Source organism: Dipteris shenzhenensis, chromosome 13, assembly GCF_047967505.1.
Source record: "Dipteris shenzhenensis isolate YYH24624 ecotype China chromosome 13, Dip_SZ_1.0, whole genome shotgun sequence".
In the NCBI taxonomy this organism is placed as follows: Eukaryota; Viridiplantae; Streptophyta; class Polypodiopsida; order Gleicheniales; family Dipteridaceae; genus Dipteris; species Dipteris shenzhenensis.
In genome coordinates, this window is record NC_141608.1 from 53279904 (window position 1) to 53299411 (window position 19508).

Genomic DNA, 19508 nt, shown 5'->3' on the forward strand with positions numbered 1-19508 from the left:
TCTCGTCTGATAATCACCTGTTCCATATTATCATTGTAGTATGCGAGGAGGGCATACCAAGGCATCTTTTTATTAATATCTTTGCTCTGAATTTTCTTCTGCTCAGTTTTTAGTTCATATTTCTGCTGTGATTTGATGTATAAGCAGCATGAGGAACATGCATAAAAGTCTACTTGTGTGTCTGATTGTACAGGAGAGATCTGAAAAAGCAAGTTGCCCTAATCTGGCAGTTCTTTTAGGTGGTTTCCAGACTCGGACAGGAGAGCAGGTGCACAAAACTTGCATTTTCTTTTGCCTATTTGAGAAAGGGCATGGTGGGTACACATCTTTGGTATATCTTTTTCAATATTCAACTGTTCTGCAATGTAAAGTTTGAATTTAATGTCATGTATATGCCTCAAATTAGTATGAGTTTCCTGCAAGGCAAAGGAAGCTTTAATCTGCTGGTCTCAGATATTTAGAGATTCTAATTTGTTCATAAGCTGTGCTGTACATATTCTTATCCGTTGTCAGCAAAATGGTCTTGGGTTTTACCAAAGTTTTCAAAGTGCAAAATCTCCAGATTCCATAACATGCACACTTCGAAATTCGCAATGGTTTTCTATTGTCAATTCGTCTCAAGTTTTAAAGACATGGGACCTACTTAAACAACTTGCTCTTTTGTCCGTGTTAAACCTATGTAGGTCATTGATTTCTGTGAGGCCACTATAGAAAAGTTTATATCATTTTACACGTGCTATTATCTTTTCCTTGCTCACAGTGAAGCGTGCCTCTGCAAACAAAACTGATAGATTTGATTTAGTATCGAAAATTTACTCCTTGATTGGATTTCCTGATGCTTATTGTTTGACCAGGTGGCTGCAAGTCATTTCCTTTCTTTGAGGAAACTACAGGATACTTACTAATACCTGTGCTAACAAGGGAATGCAATGCACATCAATCCTAGTTGCTCATAGCTTGCCTTAAAAATGTCAAAGCAACCTATGAGAAAACTATACAAGAACTTTTAAAACTTGAAAAACCTGTCCATGGGTGCACAATGTCAAAGCTTCAAGTTTGGACTGGAATGCTCCATTTGATTTGGATGATCTGATATAAGGCTGCCAAGCCATTCTAAAGCTTCATGAATAAGTTGTAGTGATTTTAGCGTTGGACTTCATCTGACAGCTCGACATAGCTTTCCGGATAGGACATTATCGTGAGAAGTCAAAATTGAAGATTGTAAGCCTCCATCTTACAAGCAATTCCAGAGCATGGCAGGGAGCTCTTTTAGTGGCAGATGAAGCATCCAAGAAGTGGAAAAGTTTCAAGAAGCGGTTTTTCGAGAAATTCTTGCCAAATAATTTTTTGTGATGATGTGCATACAACTTTGGAGAGTGTATCCATGACAAACATAGATGCGGTTGAGACTTACAATCAGAAGTTCTTTTCAGCGTACCTCCATATTACTCCCTTCAAGGTAATTTCAAAAAAGTCAAAGATACTGAAGTATCGGGCTGGTTTGCATCCAAGTATTCGTACCCAAGTGAGCATTTAACGCAAGACAAAGCTGCCAGATCTGATGCACTCAGCCCTAGTGGTTGAAGAAATGACGGAAATATTTGCTATGAATGATGGCTGCCTCAAAAAGCAAAGATGGAGATACCTTGAAAAGGAACACGACCTCGACAGTTCACTGAGAAAAGCATCTCCAGTTTCAAAAGCCGAGGGGTTCATCGAAGCCCTACAAAGCAAAGTTGAAGTTTTCACTAGCAAATAAAGGCCTTCGAAAGGATGGAAAGTGTTTCCATTGTGGAAAAGAAGGGCATTTGGCTGCCCAGTGCTCAGAAAAGCCTCCGAGTTTGAGGGAGCAAAAAATGCTAGAGAACCGTCAAAGCCTTTAACGGGAGAAGTCCTTGATATGTTGGGAAGAGCTACTGACCTAGAAGCTCGAGAACTTTGCCTCTCATGGGGTAATGTAAGAGACCAGAATGCTTTGATCTTATTTGATCCAAGAGCTGCATACAATTTCATCTTAGAAGACCTAGCTTTGAGGCTAGGAATCAAGACTGAAGAGTGGGGACCAGCTGTAGATGCAGAATATGTTTTTAAAGGAAAACCAGTTAAAATCACTCTATTGATTGGAAAACCGATGTCATTTTGGGTATGCGGTGGTTCCACAGAAAGGAAGTAAATCTTGACATTAAGACAAGAACTCTCACTTTCATGCACAGAAACAAGGAGCACAAGATTTTGTCCAAAGGAAGAGGCGAGACAATCCTAGCTGTATCTAATATTTCTATTGCTAAGACAATAAAATCAGCTATTTCTACGTACTTTGTTTTCATACGAGAGAGAGAGGGTAAACCTCGAGTGGAAGTGAACCCTGTTGAAAAAGAAAAATGTCTATTCTTTCAGAGATTGTTTCCTAGATTCTCTTCTAGGAGAACTTCCTCCTGAGTGGCCGGGAGATCATGTCATAGAGCTCATTCCAAGAAGTGAGCCCCCGAATGGGCCGCCTTACCACATGAGCGCAGCACAGACTGAAGAAATCATGGCACATGTATAAGATCTACTTTCTAAAGGACTCATCAGACCCAGTTCCTCACCCTTATGTTCACCCATGCTCTTGGTTCAAAAGAAAGATGACTCCTATCATATGTGTGTGGATTATAGAGCCCTCAACAAAATGACGGTCAAGAATAGGTTTCCAATCCCTCACATAGACAATATATTGGATAGACCAAAAGGGGCCACAATCTTTAGTCACATTGAGTTGAAAAGCGGCTACCATCAAATAAGGATCCATCCTCAAGATGTTTATAAGACAGCTTTTCGGACCACGTTGAGATTGTATTAGTTCTTGGTGATGTCCTTCGGGGTTGACCAATTCACCGACCACTTTGAATTGTATGATGGACAGGATTTTCAGACTCGCATGCATTTCACAGGTACTTTCTTTGATGACATATTGGTCTTTTCAAAGACAAAAGAACATAAGGAGCATTTGGCCAATGTGTTCCAAGAACTTCGAAATCACAAGCTTTTCATTAATGGCAAGAAGAGTGAGTTTTCTTGGATGAGATTCACTATCTCGGACACATTATCTCTAAAGAAGGGATTGGGATGGATCCCGCCAAGATAAGAGCCATACAAGAATGGCCAGAACTTACCTCAGTACACGAAGTACACAGCTTCCTTGGGCTTTGCTCCTATTACAGACGGTTCATCATACACTTTGCTGATATAGCAGCCCCTTTATGATGGAAATGGAGAGAGAGAGTAGGAAGCAAGAGAGTGTGAGAGCTGAACGCTGAGTATATGCAATTGAAGAGTGAACCCAAATATAAAGGGGGGATAAGGTTTTGTCTAAGTGACAAACCTTATCCTTCACCAACCGTAGTTAGTGAACTAACTGTGGTTAAGGGGAAAAACCTCTAAATGAGGGAAAAGTGCCCCTAACCCACTTATTGTCATTACATTGGTCACTGCCTGGAATATATCAATAATTCTAACACCCCCCTGTAGTGCCAATGTCATGTACAAGGAAATGATCAATCACCAAAAGGAGATAAGTTCAGGGCATTGCGAAATGCCTCAATTTTCTCGCGTGGAAGTGCTTTGGTGAAGATGTCTGCAACATTGTCATGTGTTGACACATAGATCATACTGATCTGTCCTGCATGCAACTTCTCTCTGACATAGTGATAGTGAACCTCAATGTGCTTTGTGTGAGCATGAAACACATGATTCTTTGCCACTGCTATAGCACTCTGACTATCAGTGAGAATCGGAGAAGGACCCTCCAATGAAAGATGAAGATCAGCAAGCAAACGACGCAGCCAAACACATTCAATTGTTGTTGTGAAAGCTGCCCTCTACTCAGCTTCACATGAGGAAGTAGCCACAGTAGATTGCTTCTTGCTCAGCCAAGAAATGCAAGCTTTGCCCAAAAAGAAATAATTACCACTTGTGGACTGCCTAGTGTCATAGTCTCCAGTCCAATTTGAATCACTGTAAGCATGCATCTGCAAGTCACCCCCCCTGGGAAATATCAAGCCATAAGACTTTGTGCCTTGCAAGTAACGAAAGATGCGTTTTACAACCTACCAATGTGTTGTCTTTGGGCTGTGCATATACCTGCTCACTTGAGATACTGCAAACTGAATATCGGGCCGTGTATTGCACAGATATATGAGGCATCCAGCCGCCTGACTGTAGAGTGTGGCATCTACAGATTCTCTTGCATCGTACATTGTAAGCCTCAGCCCTGGCTCCATGGGAGTAGCTATAGGCTTGCAATCTTGCATCCTGAATCTATCCAAGGGTTTTTGAACATACTTGGATTGAGACATAATGATAGCACGTCTCTCTTGAATGAATTGGATCCCCAAATAATAATGTAACATGCCCAAATCTGACGTGTCAAAAGTGGCTCTCAATTCAGCCTTGAAATCTGCAATTTTATCACTATTTGGCCCTGTGAGCAGTAGGTCATCTACATAAAGAATGATGACCAAGATTTCCCCTCCATCCTTCTTGATGTAGAGGGTACTTTTAGTTGGACTATTGCTGAAACCCTTGCTGGATAGAAAGGCATCTATCTTTGCATACCAAGCACGGGGATCCTGTTTCAGCCCATATAAAGCTTTATTCAGCTTACATAGCTTACATGCATCATCTGATACCGCAAAGCTTGGAGGTGGTTTCACATACACCTCTTCCAACAAGTCTCCATTTAAAAATGCTGTTTTTATGTCCAACTGATGGACTTTCCAATCCAAATGTGCAGCCATGCCAATAACAGTTGTGATGGTTGTCATCCTGGATTAGGAGCAAATGTTTCCTCATAATCAATGCCCTTTTGCTGAGCATATTCCTTGGCAACCAGCCTTGTTTTATACCTGTCAATGGACCCATCGGGCTTCTGTTTGACCTTGAAAACCCATTTTATACCAATGGCATGCTTACCTGGTGGCAAATCCACAACAGTCCAAGTCTGATTTTTCTCTATGGACTGCAGCTCATTGTGCATGGCTTGCATCCATTGCACAGTATCCTTTGCTTCTTCAAAAGAGTCAGGCTCCTCTTCATCAAGGAGAGTCCCTCCATAAGCTGTCTCAACTGAAAGAGCCCCCCCTGCGTGCCTTATTGCACTACGAGTCCTGCTAGGCAATGGAGCCTCAAGCCTACTGTCCCTGAGAGTCTGATGCAACCAATTCGGGACTGTTTTGGCTGTGTGTATCTCTTGAATCTTTTGCTTGACAACTACATCCACACTAAATCAGCCGGTGGCTGGGTTGGGGCATGTGGATCTGGAGGAGGTTGCTGTAAATTCTGAGTTTCAGCGGGGGAACCAAATGCTATAGGAAGCATCCCCTCAAACACATCATTTGAAGAAGCTGGAATCTGAAATTCAGCATGTGTATATGCTGAATTTTCAGAGAATATAAAATCTCTACTAACAAAAATCTTGAGGATTATAGAGACGATAGCCTTTGCTTTGTGAACTATATCCCACAAAAATGCATTTGAGTGCCTTATTTGACAACTTGTGTCTAAACTCCATAGGCACGTGGGCATATGCAACCCAACCAAAAACTCTGAAATGGTCCACTGAAGGCTTTCTCCCATGCCATGCCTCATAGGGAGTGATTGTCTTAAAAGCCTTTGTAGCATCTATCCATCTCCATGGCAATGCGATTCTTCCGCTCAGCTTTGCCATTCTGTTGAGGTGTAAGCCTCACTGTAAGCTGATGCATGATGCCTCTCTCCTTCAAAAATGTCTCAAATTCATGAGACATATACTCTCCCTCTCGATTTGTGCGAAGTGTCTACACCTTGAGTCCTGTCTCATTCTCAACCATAGCCACAAAGTGTTTGAAATGCATAAACACTTCTGATTTTGCCTTGAGACCATAGACCCAAGTGTAGTTGGTGAAGTCATCTATGAATATAACAAAATAGAGATCACCCCCAAAAGCAGGTATCCTCATGGGACTGCAGACATCAAGCTGTAATTTCCGTGTAGCTTTCACTGCACCATCCTTCTTGAAGGGAAGTCTATGCATCTTGCCAAGGATGCAACCTTCACATGCATGTGGAGGAGGCGATTCCAAAGGAGGCAATGCATCAACCATATCATGCCTCTGAAGTGTCATTAAGCTGCCATAGCTCATGTGCCCATACTTGGCATGCCATAACTCCGCATTCTGCATCGCAGCAATGGGAGTGCTAACACATGCAATATCGGATGTTTTTTCACATAGATCAAGCTGAAAAAGACCCCGATATAAAGTGCCAGACAACATCAAAGCATAGTCATTCTCTTTGTCTCTGAGTGCGCACTTGTCATCATAAAAAATAACCTGAAATCGTCGTCTATTGAGTGAGGACACTGAAAGCAAATTCTTCTTTATCCCTGGCACATAGAGACATCTAAAATTCTGAAATCTGTGCCATCAGTGGATGTGAGAATAATGTCTCCCACTCCACACACTGAATAAGAAGAATTATTTGCACAAGTCACCTTCTTTTGGTGGGTGAAGGATGCAGAGATACAAACAGACAAGTGATGTGCTTTGAAGCACCACTGTCAAAATGCCAAGTATGAAGTGTCTCATCGACACTGAGAGAGCATGCATCCTTTGAAGGATCATAACTGCAAGTCAAGAAAGCATATGGGTCATCATCATTAGTGGCGGTAGCATTTGAACAACCCACTGAAAAATCTGAAGTGCAAGACAGAAAGGCATAGTGCTTTTCCACAAAGTCGGCTGGAACATCTCCCCCATCATGAGAATGTGAAGCCGATGCTTCTGACACAGCCATACCGGAATCCCTTTTCTTCTCTTTGGCTATGCGCTTCTTGCATTCTCCAATATAATGACCTGGCTTCTTGCAATAATGACAGATGCCCTCCATCCAACTTATCCTCTTGTGTGAGAACTCCGAACACCTCATTGGGGTTGTTCTGAGCCATTTTCACCAGATAATCTCAAAAATACAGCAAACTGAAAGTAAAATCCCTTCCTGGGATGTAAAATGCACAACTAAAATCTGCAAAGAAAATCTGCCCACAGTAACAAATACTGTCACAACCTATCAAAGGCTCAAAATGCACTTCAATTATCCTGCAAATGCTCTCAATCTGCCAACCAAACACTGCAAAACTTGCCAATGTCTGCAATGTCACTCAAAATGAGTCCAAAATTGCCTGCAATAGTCCCAAAATGCTTGTACACTGCCAAATTGCATCAGAATGCCAAAAGCCCCAATTTCTTCAGGGAAATTGCATCCAAAAGAGGGCAAATTTCCTGAAAGCCCCAAAAATGCAAGAAATTGCAGTGTAAAGCAAAAAGCCCCAAATTTTTGCAAGAAATTGCAACTCAAAAAGAGGCAAATTGACAGAAAGCCCCAATTTGCAATTTATCTGCAAAAGAACCAAATTCTACTGCCAATGTGTGCAAATGAGCACACCCACAATCTCTAAATGCACCTGCTTGAATCCACAGCCAAACAATGGCTCAAAATGCACCAGAGTAAAATATCTGCAAAAAATTCCCAAATACTCAAATGTGACTCAAACTGAGTCCTAAAAGCCTGCAAAGCTCCCAAATTTCTCTTTCACTGCAAAATTGCAATCCAATTGCAGAAGCCCCAATTCCTTGCCACGTATTGCAACGAGAAGAGGGCAAATTGACTGAAAGCCCCAACTGTTGCAAAAATTACAATGCAAGTCTAAAAGCCCCAAACTCTTGAGAAATCTTCAATCTGCCTGCAATACTTGTCCAATCCACAAAATGCAAAGTGCAATCTACACCTGCAAAGCTGCCCTTGCAAAGAATCCTCTGTTGAAAAAGGCCTTGCAAAGAAAACGATTGATGCACGAAGCAAGAAGCAGGTTCAACATTGTACGACAATACGGCACTGATGCTATTGTACGAACCTGTTGGTACGGTTTTGACAACCGTACAGTTGTGCGGACTGGGCAGATCAAACCTGGTGCAGAGTTGTAAATGTACGGGCGCTTGTCCATACAATGTACGGACGACCGTACGTATTGTACGGCAGGTAGCGGCTATGATGTATGGAGGACTGATAGGCAGCTCTACGGCTGTACATTGATGCCTGTTGTACGGATGGCAATTGAAGCTGGTACGGTACCTATACTACAGTACGATGCTGATTGCAGGTTTGTACGATCAAGTAGCGGGAGTTGTACGGCAGGTTATACTACAGGTTGTACGACAAGTTGTATGGTTGGAGCGTCGTTGGGTGTACGGCAGAAATGGAGTGTAGTAACGAGAGCTGTACGGACGAGTTCTCCCAAGCTTGGAATGGAGAGGGTCGAGCTCACAAGTAGGGTAACCTGCTCTAATACCAAATGATGGAAATGGAGAGAGAGAACAGGAAGCAAGAGAGTGTGAGAGCTGAACGCTGAATATGCAATCGAAGAGTGAACCCAAATACAAAGGGAGGATGAGGGAAAAGTGCCCCTAACCCATTATTGTCATTACATTGGTCACTGCCTAGAATATATCAATAATTCTAACACTTTATATGATTTGACCAAGGAATTTGTAGTCTTCAGGACAGCTTTTAACACTCTCAAAGAAAAGTTAACAACCGAGCCGATTCTCATTGTTCCAGATTTACACATACAGTTTGATGTGGATTGCGATGCATGTGGGGAGTGTGTAGGAGCTGCCCTCCACCAAGATGGTCATGTCATAGCTTATGAGAGTCGGAGGCTGTGTGACGAGAGAGATTCATGGGTGTTCAAACCCCATAGGTATGGGAAGGAGAGGAAATACCTGCTTCAAACGCTTGCTCACCGAATTGTGCAAAGCCCAGCCATACTCCCACTCACGATAGATAGCCCTCATACATCACGTATTATTGTGCATGCACATGACGTGATTACCATAATGGCTGCGATTCAAACCCCATACGTATGGAAGGAGAGGGAACACCTTCTCCAGCCGCTCGCTCCCCAAATTGTGCAAGAGAAAGTTGAACGTAGCGTGATCCGGTTGAATTTCAGATCTCATAGAGGCAACCAAGGTCAGTCCCATGCTCGATTAACAACATCCATGCTTTGTTGTTTTACAACATACTCCCACAGTGGAACGAAAGAAACATAGCTGATCTTGCATCAACTCACATTGGCACAGATAGTTCCCCCAACAACACAATACACCCAAAATGCTTTGATACCAAAATGTTATATCAAAATCATGTACTGGAATAAAACACCCGCAGGCATTTGAGAGCCAGGCTTCATCCATCCATTTGCAATCTAATCACATGCTCTTTTTTTTCATGCCTACCTAGCTTTGGTATGTAACAATTTCTATCACTTTTCTTTCTTCAGCGTGACCTAGGTACTAACCCACGTGTATTAATAACCTTAGGCCCTTTTGGGTACTCACATCAATTGTTAGCCACACCTTTTCCCTAGCACCTTCCCTAGGCATATGACTAACAAATTTCCCTGGGCATATGATTAACTAAAACCGATTTGCACGGAGGTTCATTGACCTTTCTTGGAGACCTCCAGACCTTGGAAAACAAATCCTTGACTGTAATTTTCCAACTCAACATAACATTCACATATTTACATGTATATACATTGCCAACGATCTCTCTAAAAGGATATTCTGTCACCGATCCATGCGAGATCCTGTTACAGTCTAACTGAAACGTAATAGGTACTAGCAAAGTTCTGGCTGGGGAACTTTGAAAAAGCTTGTGTCTTCAATCCATTTGTGTAGACGAGTGTGTGTGTGGGGGGATTTGTGTGCATTTTTGTGAGCATTGTTTATACTATGGTCTACTCCCACCATTAGGGCTGATGATATTTATGTGGATGCCATAGTAGGTAGTCCTTGAAATTTTTGGTTAGTTTATGTTTTTCAACATTGTTAATGACTGCCATGAGGTTGAAGCTGCACTATTTCGTTATATTTTTAGAGGAAATTCTTGTCAACAATGGATCGGATAGTGGTGATAAACTGAATTTTGTGGAAGTTAGGGGGGTTTTGACAAGAAAAAAGTTGCTTGGCTTTTGTGCACAACCAGGCAGCAAGTTCCTTATTTTGCAGTGGGTGAATCAGTCTCAAGACATATATGTGGAGTCTTCATTCTATATTGAAGTCAATGTGTGACAATATTGCTCATTGCATGCTATAGGTGAAGAATTTGCATTTAATAATTGAAAGGCCAAATCCTATAAGTGAGGAGGTTTACATTCAAGAACAACTACCTTTTAGCCTTAGACAAAGGCTTCATCATCAAACCATTTGAAAAATGAGTGCCAAAATTAGGAAGCCATACACTAGGAAAGTTTAAAATATATAACCTAAAGCTTTGCATAAGAGTAAAGCTTGTCCTTGATGTATGAGATGCTTTGCTTCCTTGCTAATGTGTATGGTAATGTTGAGTTATTGAAAGTCAAACGTACTCCTAAGGTAAAAGCAACAAATTAATGTGCCTAAAGGCAAAGCTGGTCCTTAGATCTTATTTAATAGTAATTTGGGTCATTCTTTGATTGAGGAGAACATATGTGCTGATTGGATGCGACATTACTGTGTTAGTCTTGGAATATTGCACAGCTTGATAATATTTAGGACACCATCAGGTGCGATTTGGGGTCATTTTTGAACGAGTACACTAAGACAAGATAAAACTCAGTCAAAGAAGTTACAAATAATATTCAAAGGATAGGGCAGAAGAGTCACTAGTTGTATTTCCCTCTTAAGCATTATGTATTGTTGACTTTTTATGACTAGATATAATTGTTGACTTTTTGGTTTATCGTGCACATAGAATTACAGCTCATTTGTTTGGATATAAAATGACGTCTCATTTTTTTTGATTTTTGTAAGACTTAATCTTTCTGTACATTTCTCACAATTGTGTTTTCCTATGTTCTCTGTTTCTAGAACAGTGGCTTGTGTTCCGAGATGATGGGCAGATAACTGCAGCAGATTATGCAAAGACTGCTAGTACAGCCACTACGGAAGGTCGAGCTGTTGGGGAGTGGGACTTTTTGGATATTTTTGACCGCAGTCGCCCCATCAAGAGACGGCGTGTCTTCCTTACTAAGCTTCTGAGGGGAGCTTTTAATGGTTTAGCTTATATGCATTCTAGCGGCCGACTACACCAGAGCCTTGGCCCAGCTTCTGTAGTTATCAAGTATGTTTCTATGTTGGAAATATTTGCATTTGCATTTCTTAGTGGATGTGCACGATAATGGCACTTAGTGGTTGAAAAGGAGCTTGATATTATATCTGGGGTTTCCCAAGGTTATTTGTGATTCAGTTCTCTGGCTTATCTGTAGAAAAAATCGTTCAAAAAAGCTGCAAAGGTATAAGAAAAAAGTTGAAATTTTTATTTGGTTGCCATTGGGTTACTTGACATGCTCAGTCTTGACTGTTAATGATGAGTTGGAGATCTAGCCAAGCAAAGAGTGACAACAATTTAAACAAATATAAACTGATTGCAATGTTGCAAGACTTTTAGCTCTTGTTTTTAACTAAAAGTTTCTGTTGAGTTTTCCAAGCTACTATTCCTGTTTAATCTCTTCCCTTCAATCCTCACATCAATTTAATTGGGGGAGTTTTTAAAAAACCCCTGGAATTAGCTTACCAGAGCGTGGCAGTATGTTCCTAAAAACTGAGCCAGTCTTTCTTTAAACGTTTTGCTACATATTGTATCTTCCGTGGGGAAGATATCAGCTGTGCACAGTGGTAATCTTTTGTTGCAAATAAACAAAGTGTAAAGGGATATTATAAACTACTGAGCAAAACAGAGTTTTGCTGTAGCAAACAGGGAAAGCCGTGATGTTTCTTGATCCTTGATTTGGACAATGGCAAAGAGTTAGAATTGTAGTGTGCTTTGAGATGCAAGGGTTTGTCATGGCAAGGAGTCAAAGTGTAGTATGCCATTTCAGGAGTACATAGATTCTTAGAGATATTTTGCATGATTCAGTCCCTGGTAAGTGATTTGCGTCCTAACTTCAGTGGGTTTACATCCTCTGGAATATCTATCTATGTCTGGGAATAACCCATGGAACATCTTTCAAGAAATGAAGCAAATTGAAGAATTGCTGTATCTTTTTGTCAGGGGTTTGAAAGTTTCCACTTAGCATGTTTCATAGGATTGAAATTTGAAGGTGTGTTTCTCTTCAGGCATTCTCTTGTCATTGCGTTTTTGTGATGGAGTGCAGAATTGCAATTCTTGTTTAGATTTTAACGTGGTTGTTTCTCCCCAACTTGATTTTTGCTTTGATCCTAGAAGATATTTTTTGATACTGACTTTCAACTCTGGGCAATATCAGAAACAATGTGGCAAGATGAAGCATAAGAACTCATAACATTCTCAAAAGCAAAGATGAAATCATCATTCTCTCTGTCCTCGAGCTCAGCCTTCCATTCCTGTACTGGATTTCAGCTTCAATGTCATTCTACCAGGTCTTCAAGTTGATTGCATAGTCCGCGATTCCTTTCAGGATTTTTTCTGTGAGAATCAAGTCATGTTCCATGAGCTCTGCCAGTTTCTGTTGTGTGGTTAGAGGCTCTTTTTTCAGATCTCTTTTCTTTTGAGGTACCCCACCAAGACTTCCACAGTAGCACAAAATTAACAAAATCATAATTAAACTGAAACTAATTTCTGAAAAATCCATATAAACCAGAGAGCATATGCACATATGTTTAGTCCATTCAGCCAGCTGAAGGGTCCTGGGTCAGTGGTAGAAAAGCAGCTTTCCTGGCAAGGCATTCTACAGTCCTCTCTCACAGCCTTCCAAGCCTTTCAAACTCCATGGAAGGCCATGAACACAAAAAATCCTCCCCATGGGTTTAGATATTTAGTATTCATGTTTGTGTTTGTATTTGTCGTGGGTGTGGATGCTCGCTTAGTGGCTCCGCCCATTCAGCTTATTGTATCTGGTTTTTCAGTCTCATAGACCCTTTGGTCTTTCGAAGACTTTAATAAACTTTCTTTATCTATTTATTTCTTTTTGCTGAAGCAAGTCTATTTAGCAAGTAGATTCCCTATCCTACGCCCTCTATTGCAGGTTCAGTTTGTGGAAAAGACTCTCTAGCAAATTTCTTAAAATCCCCTCATACTTGCTGCTTGCCATCGGATCTTGTCTGCTGTTCTCATGTCCACATAGCACTTGTGGTGAATAGCTGCTGTGACCTGCTGGCCACTAGAGTACCTTGAAATTGCAGCCAGTTGCAGTGATCAAGTCACCTCAAGACTGCCCTTTGAACCAGATGAATTTCCCCTACATCCACCCTTAAATTTTGCCCCACAAATTTCCGCAGCTGTGCAGAAGAACTTTTGGCGTAGGTTCTAGAAATCCCTCAGGAACAGAAAGGTCACTCTTTTCTTTTGGCTTTCTATTCATGGAGGGATTGCAGTGAACCTGTGGAGATCCAGGTTCGGGGCTGACCCTACTTGTCCTCGTTGTCACATGGCAGTTGAGTCAGTACAGCATTGCCTTTGGGAGTGCAGACAGGCGAGGACGATTTGGAAAGGTGTTGCTAGGATTTTCAGCATCTTTCATACAGCACCTTTCTATATGACCTGGGGTTCAGTGGCTTGGTTCTCTCTTATTGGCCCACATGTGTTCTTCGAGGGACATGATCCAGATCCAGCTTTCATTGTACGACAACATTCAGTGGAGTCTTGTTCCCTCCAGGATGTTCCCCACACTCCTTTCAGAGCTGCTCATGCCTCAATAGACACGTCTTGGGAGATTTTGGCTAGCATTGCAGCTTGGCATATTTGGAGAGCCAGGCGTACAGAGGCTCACCCTTCCCAGATTATGGCCAATATTTGGACTGACACAGTACACACTCTGCTGGCCATTTGGGCCAGCATGCAGGGATCCTCCAGAGCAGCCACTGCTAGGAGAGTTACTTTTTTCAGAGTTTGGAGGGGATCTCCTTTCTTCTTTGAGTTGCCTTTAGGGTTGAGATGGCATTTTCAGCCTCCGCCTTGGTTCTTTATTAGCTCACTTTGAGCTATTTTTTCCTCATGCATTGCATGATGTACTCCCGCATTTGAGCTTGCTCTTCCGCCTTGGTTCTTTATTAGCTCACTTTGAGCTGTTTTTTCCTCATGCATTGCACGATGTACTTCCGCATTTGAGCTTGCTCTCGTGGTTTTCATTCATACTTAATGAATAATTTTTTTGAAAAAAAAAAAAAAATTTTTTTGCCTCACATTCAAGTCTCATTTCCCTCATTTATCCCTCCTCTTTTCCCCCCATCCATCTCATCTCCTCCTTTCCTCCCATACATCTCATCTCATATCCCACCCTTAGTAGCTTTGCTGTTATGTTGAGATGGATATGTTGGAGAGTACACCGGAGGAATCCCTTCATAGATTCAGTGCATCCTTCACTAGTTGTAGCTATCAACTGAGTTACTCTCATTTCCCTAGGCCCTAGTTGGGTAAGGGTGATCAGCCAGATGCTATTCTCTTCTCTCCTTTGATGGCCAAGGTTGACAATTTTCAATCTTTATAATAATGGAACAGTGCATAACAGAATTCTATCTTAAGTTTTTAAAACTAAGTCAATCTAGGAATTGATTAAGTTGATGTGAATGGGCATGGATCTCCCATGTTGGGCCAAATTAGAAGTCTTGTGCACTCAGCTATCGGACTGTGTGCTTTCTTCGGTCTCCTAAGTCTTGTTCAGAGGTCACAACCTAAAGGTGGATTGTGTCGAATAAAACAAGCCTTTTGGTGGAGGTCCCACGTTGGCCCCTCAATTAGTGTCTTTCTTTGCATGGCAATCATATACTGAAAAAGAGACTAAAACAGTGACTTTCAACCTACCTCACTAGCACCAAGGGTTCACATCTTTTACCTATAATATTTACAACAAGTTCTGTATATATGAGCTATGGCTTAGCTTTTCTTCTTTTGCTTGGATGCAAAGAATCTTCTCTCAATATGAGGCTCACAAGGGATCTCTCCAGGGATTCCAATAATACGTTGGCTCAGCTTTGTGTATGCAAGAATGGCTAGAAGACTGCCCATAAGGGGTCTTCACAGGTCTAGCCCTCAACTTGAAGCTCTGATACCATGAAAGGAATTAGAGGAGTTTCACCAGACTGTGATTCTATGATAATGGGGGAATTAGAATTTGAAATGCACACACTGAATTGCTACGATTTGAAAAAACATTTACTGGCTACATTCACTAGCTACAATGCTCTTTTGAGATGGAGAGATGCACACACTAGAAACTGCAGCAGGTTGGAAATGGAAGCAAGAGTCAAGAGAACAAGAAGCTGAAGGAAGCTTGGACCCTAACTAGGGTCAAAACATGTGGTGACTAATTGACCCACAAACTCTACCCTAATTGAGGTTAGGGGAGAAAGCCTTATAAAGGAAAAAAGTACCCCTAGCCCCTTATTACATTGGCCAGTGCCTTGGAGATTAAAATTTCTAACACCCCCCTTGCAATGACAATTTCAAAATGTACAATGAATAATATCATCACCAAACGGTAGGTGCTCTCACTGCATGTAGCCACTCCTTGACATTCTAATAATGTATCTCTATGTATCTCATACATGTATGAAACACTAGGATTCCGTGCCATGGCAACGACACTCTGCTTATTAGTGAGAGTTGGAGTAGGCTCCTCCAATGGTGCATGTAGATGTACCAACAAACACCTCAACCAAGCACACTCCACTGCGGTTGTGAAAGCTGCCCTGTACTGAGCTTCACAGGAGGAGGTAGCAACCATCGATCGTTTCTTGCTCAACCAAGAAATGTATGAGTGTCCGAGAAAGGAATAATTACCACTGGTTGTTTGCCTAGTGTTAAAGTCACCAACCCAATCCGAATCGCTGTAAGCATGTTCATAGTAAGTGCAAGTCATCCCCCTAGGAAATAGCAAACCAAGAGACCAAGTACCTTGTAGGTATCTAAACACACATCTCAAAGCCTACCAATGTGAAGCCTTATGGTTGTGCATAAATCTGCTCAGCTGGGCTACTGCATATTGAATCAGAATGTTTGGCCATGTATTACACAAGTAAATTAGGCATCTTTCACGAGGGCATGATTTCTGGCGCATGCATGTTGGCCTGCATGTGGGCAGGACCGTGGGAGAGCAAGGAGCGAGGTCATGGGTTGCTTGATGTGCTAGAACCCCTAGCAATTGTGCCTTGGGGTTGAATTTTGTGGTTTGGACCAAGAAGGAGGCTAAGTACCTTAGTTTCAAGTTAGGCCATTGATATAGAGCCCCACTAGAAGGGGGCTAGGGGCAAATGAAAACGTGGGTTGCCACATGGCTAGCATGCAAACCCAAATTGGTAAGGTTGCCCATGGAAGGTCTGAGAAAAAGAACCACGAAGAAATGACTATGACGGGCGACGTGGGTGCACGGGAAAATACACCACGGGCTGATCGGCCATCACGGGAGTTGAGACAAGGACATGCAAGCCCATGGGTTGGGGGAAAAGGATTCTGATATGGCATTATATTACAAGAATAGTTACCTCCAAAAAGAGGCACTAGAAAATCACACACACACACGTTTTTTTTTTAGGGGTAAAATCTTTTATTTCCGTGTGGGAAATCCCAAAAAGAGGTAAAAACCCACCAATAAGTACAAAGAAAAAATTTACGAGTAAAGCCTCAGAGTAAGAGTCATGAGGCAGCCAAGTAAAAAGTTACAAGATCAAACTGGAGGAGGATCAAACAATATATCCTCCAGTTTCAGATTGTTGCTTTGTAAAAATTGATGTAGTGAAGAAACTACACCATCAATAAAAACCACGTGTTTTTTGCCCTTGTGATTCTTCTTAATATAAGCTGGAAGCTGGAATTTTTGAATCACAAGGTCAAAAACCTGTTGCAACATAAGATGAAAAGACTCCAGAGAAAAAGAACCATCTGCATCTTGAACAAAAAGAGACTCTGGCACAGTCTTCACAGACATAGGAAGTGGATCAATATCTATACTCTCTGAAGAAGGAGCATCTGACGAAAGAGCTACATCAGATAAATCAAGACTTATCATGTCAGCTTCAGTCGGGATAGCAACTTGAGAGAGAGCATGTGAATCATCCTGTAAAATCCCCTCTGCAAGGGGCACATCCATATCCTGAGGAGAAGGAGACCGATGGTGCGATCTTGAGCTTCTTCAGCAAGAGAAAGATTGGCCTGTGATTTATCTACCTTCCTCCAGTAGTGCTTCGGAGCAGTAGAAGAAGGCTTCTCCAATGAAGCCATAGTAGAAACCGGAGGAGAAGGGAGAGTAACCTTGACAGTTGAAGAAGGAGTAGGAGGAATGGGCCTGGATGCAGAAGGGCAATCACGTGTAAAATGACCAACCTGTTGGCACCGATAACATGCAGTGGGAAAAGATGCAAAATGCAGCCTGATGCGCATTGGATGGGCAAATTCCAAATCAAGATCCAGAGTAGATGGCGCGGGCTGCATCATATCCCACAAAATGCAAAGGCGAACATCACGGGAAGCTTGCAAGAACTCCTATCGTGGAACATGAAGAGGCCTCCCCAAAAGCGTTGCAAGAGTAGGAAGATGCTGAAGAAGAGGCACAAGCAATGCTTTGAGAGTAATCCAGACCGGACAGTGTGTCAGAAGGGTAGCAGAAGGATCAAAAAGTGGATCCCAGGGTGTCACATAAGCAAAGAAACCAGCCCCAGGAACACCAGCACGACTGACAAGCCGCTCCACCACATCAGTTGAAGAACAGTGGGCATAATAAAACCCTTTGCCCAGAAAGATAAAGGAGAAAATACAATCTGGACCCACTGCGGCTTCAGCCTAACGACGAAGATGAGCGGCAGAAAGAACCCTGCCCATAAAGTAGAGACAGACTCCAAATTGTTGAGCTTGTCGAAGACTTGAAACCAGAAGGTCAAAATCCAATGAACAAACAAACGGGGAACCCACCGATGAAGGAACATCTGTGACAAAGGCTGAACATAACTCGCGCAGAAGATCCAGCTGAAGGGAAGAAGAAGGGCCATCTGCGAGATCAAGCTTTGCCGATTTGAAAGAGGATGAAGAAGGCAAAGCACCGCACTTCTGTCGAATGAAAACTTGGGCAGGAGGAACAGAGGAAGCGAAAAACACAAAAGAGGTTTCGGGAGCCTGTACGGATTGCAAAACTGGCTAGGGGACAGATGCAGAGGCGGCAAAAGTATGTACGGATGGGGAAGAGGGTCGTACATGCTGTACGGACGTCGAAAAATGCACAGAGGGGGGTTGGCAGGGTACGGATGAGAGCGAGGAAGGCCTTGGGGTGGACAGACAGGGTATAGAGGAGGGCTAAGGTACGGGCAGGGAGGGAGAAGCAGCCGAGCTCTCCATAGCTCTCACACACTTTTTTTTATAGTAAAATCTTATATTTTTGTGTGGGAAACCTCAAAAGAGGTAAAAACCCACCAATAAGTACAAGGCAAAAATTTACAAGTAAAGCCTCCGAGCAAAAGTCATGAGGCAGCCAAGTAAAAAGTTACATATCAAGCTGGAGGAGGATCAAACACAGCATCCTCCAGCTTTAAATTATTGCTATGTAAAAACTGATGCAGTGATGAAACCACATCATCAATTGGCCATGGAAGTAGAAGGGCAGGCATGTGCAAAATGACCAACCTGACGACACCGATAACAAGCTGTATGAAAAGAAGCAAAATGTAGCCTGATGCGCATCGGATCAGCAAAGCCCAAATCAAGATCCAGAGTAGATGGCATAGGCTGCATCATATCTCATAAGATACAGAGTCGAACATCATGGGTAGCCTGCAAAAACTCCGGTCTCGGAACATGGAGAGGCCTCCCCAGAAACATTGCAAGAGTTGGCCGATGCTGAAGAAGAGGCACAAGCAGCGCTTTGAGAGGTCGAGGCAAAAGGATTTTATACAATGCAGGAACAGTAATCTGAGATAGCCTCAAAGGACGAGAAGAGGACACTGGAGGAGTCAAAGTTCAATCTTCCAGCCGGTCCTGAAGTTCCAAAGGAGGAATCGGAACAAAAGGCGAAAGCATAGAATTAATTTGTTGCCACAAAGGACGATAATGAGAGCCTAATCCATATCTGGTGGCTGCCAGAGAAAAAGAAAGCACAGTACCAGCATCATCAATAACATCAGCAATCGAGGTGATGTCTTTAAATGAGACAAAGTAGGAACGTCGAGGTTCCTGTAAAGCGGATGTGCACACTTTCTGAGCAAAAACCTATGGGCAGAAAAATCTGAGCGATAATTTTTGACACCAACCATGCTTGTATATTTCTCAAAGGAATATACAATTCTTTCTTAATTTCTCATTTATGGAACCATATACTTACTTATTTTTCATTATAACCCTCATTTTAGAGAACATCATCTATATATGAACAAATAGTGAACACTTTAGAAACTGCTATAAATACCTCCCTACCATACTCTCTTTTGAGGATTATGGTAATTAAATCAATTTAAAAGAGTTTCCCTAATCTTTAGCAATTCCATATTTGAAGC

General features: G+C 42.1%; 1 protein-coding gene across 4 annotated transcripts in view; it reads left to right on the forward strand.

The window, feature by feature from the left end:
* LOC147895580 (Protein kinase superfamily protein) overlaps positions 1–19508 on the forward strand; it is a 92984-nt gene that overhangs the window by 28454 nt on the left and 45022 nt on the right. For 2 of the 4 annotated variants that reach the window (XM_087383535.1, XM_087383538.1), the window contains exons 5-6: positions 194–314; positions 10926–11178. In XM_087383535.1, the coding sequence (XP_087239661.1) occupies positions 194–314; positions 10926–11178 (374 nt within the window). The remainder of the gene's footprint in view (positions 1–193; positions 315–10925; positions 11179–19508) is intronic. The other 2 variants (XM_087383536.1, XM_087383537.1) reach the window with 2 other exon arrangements.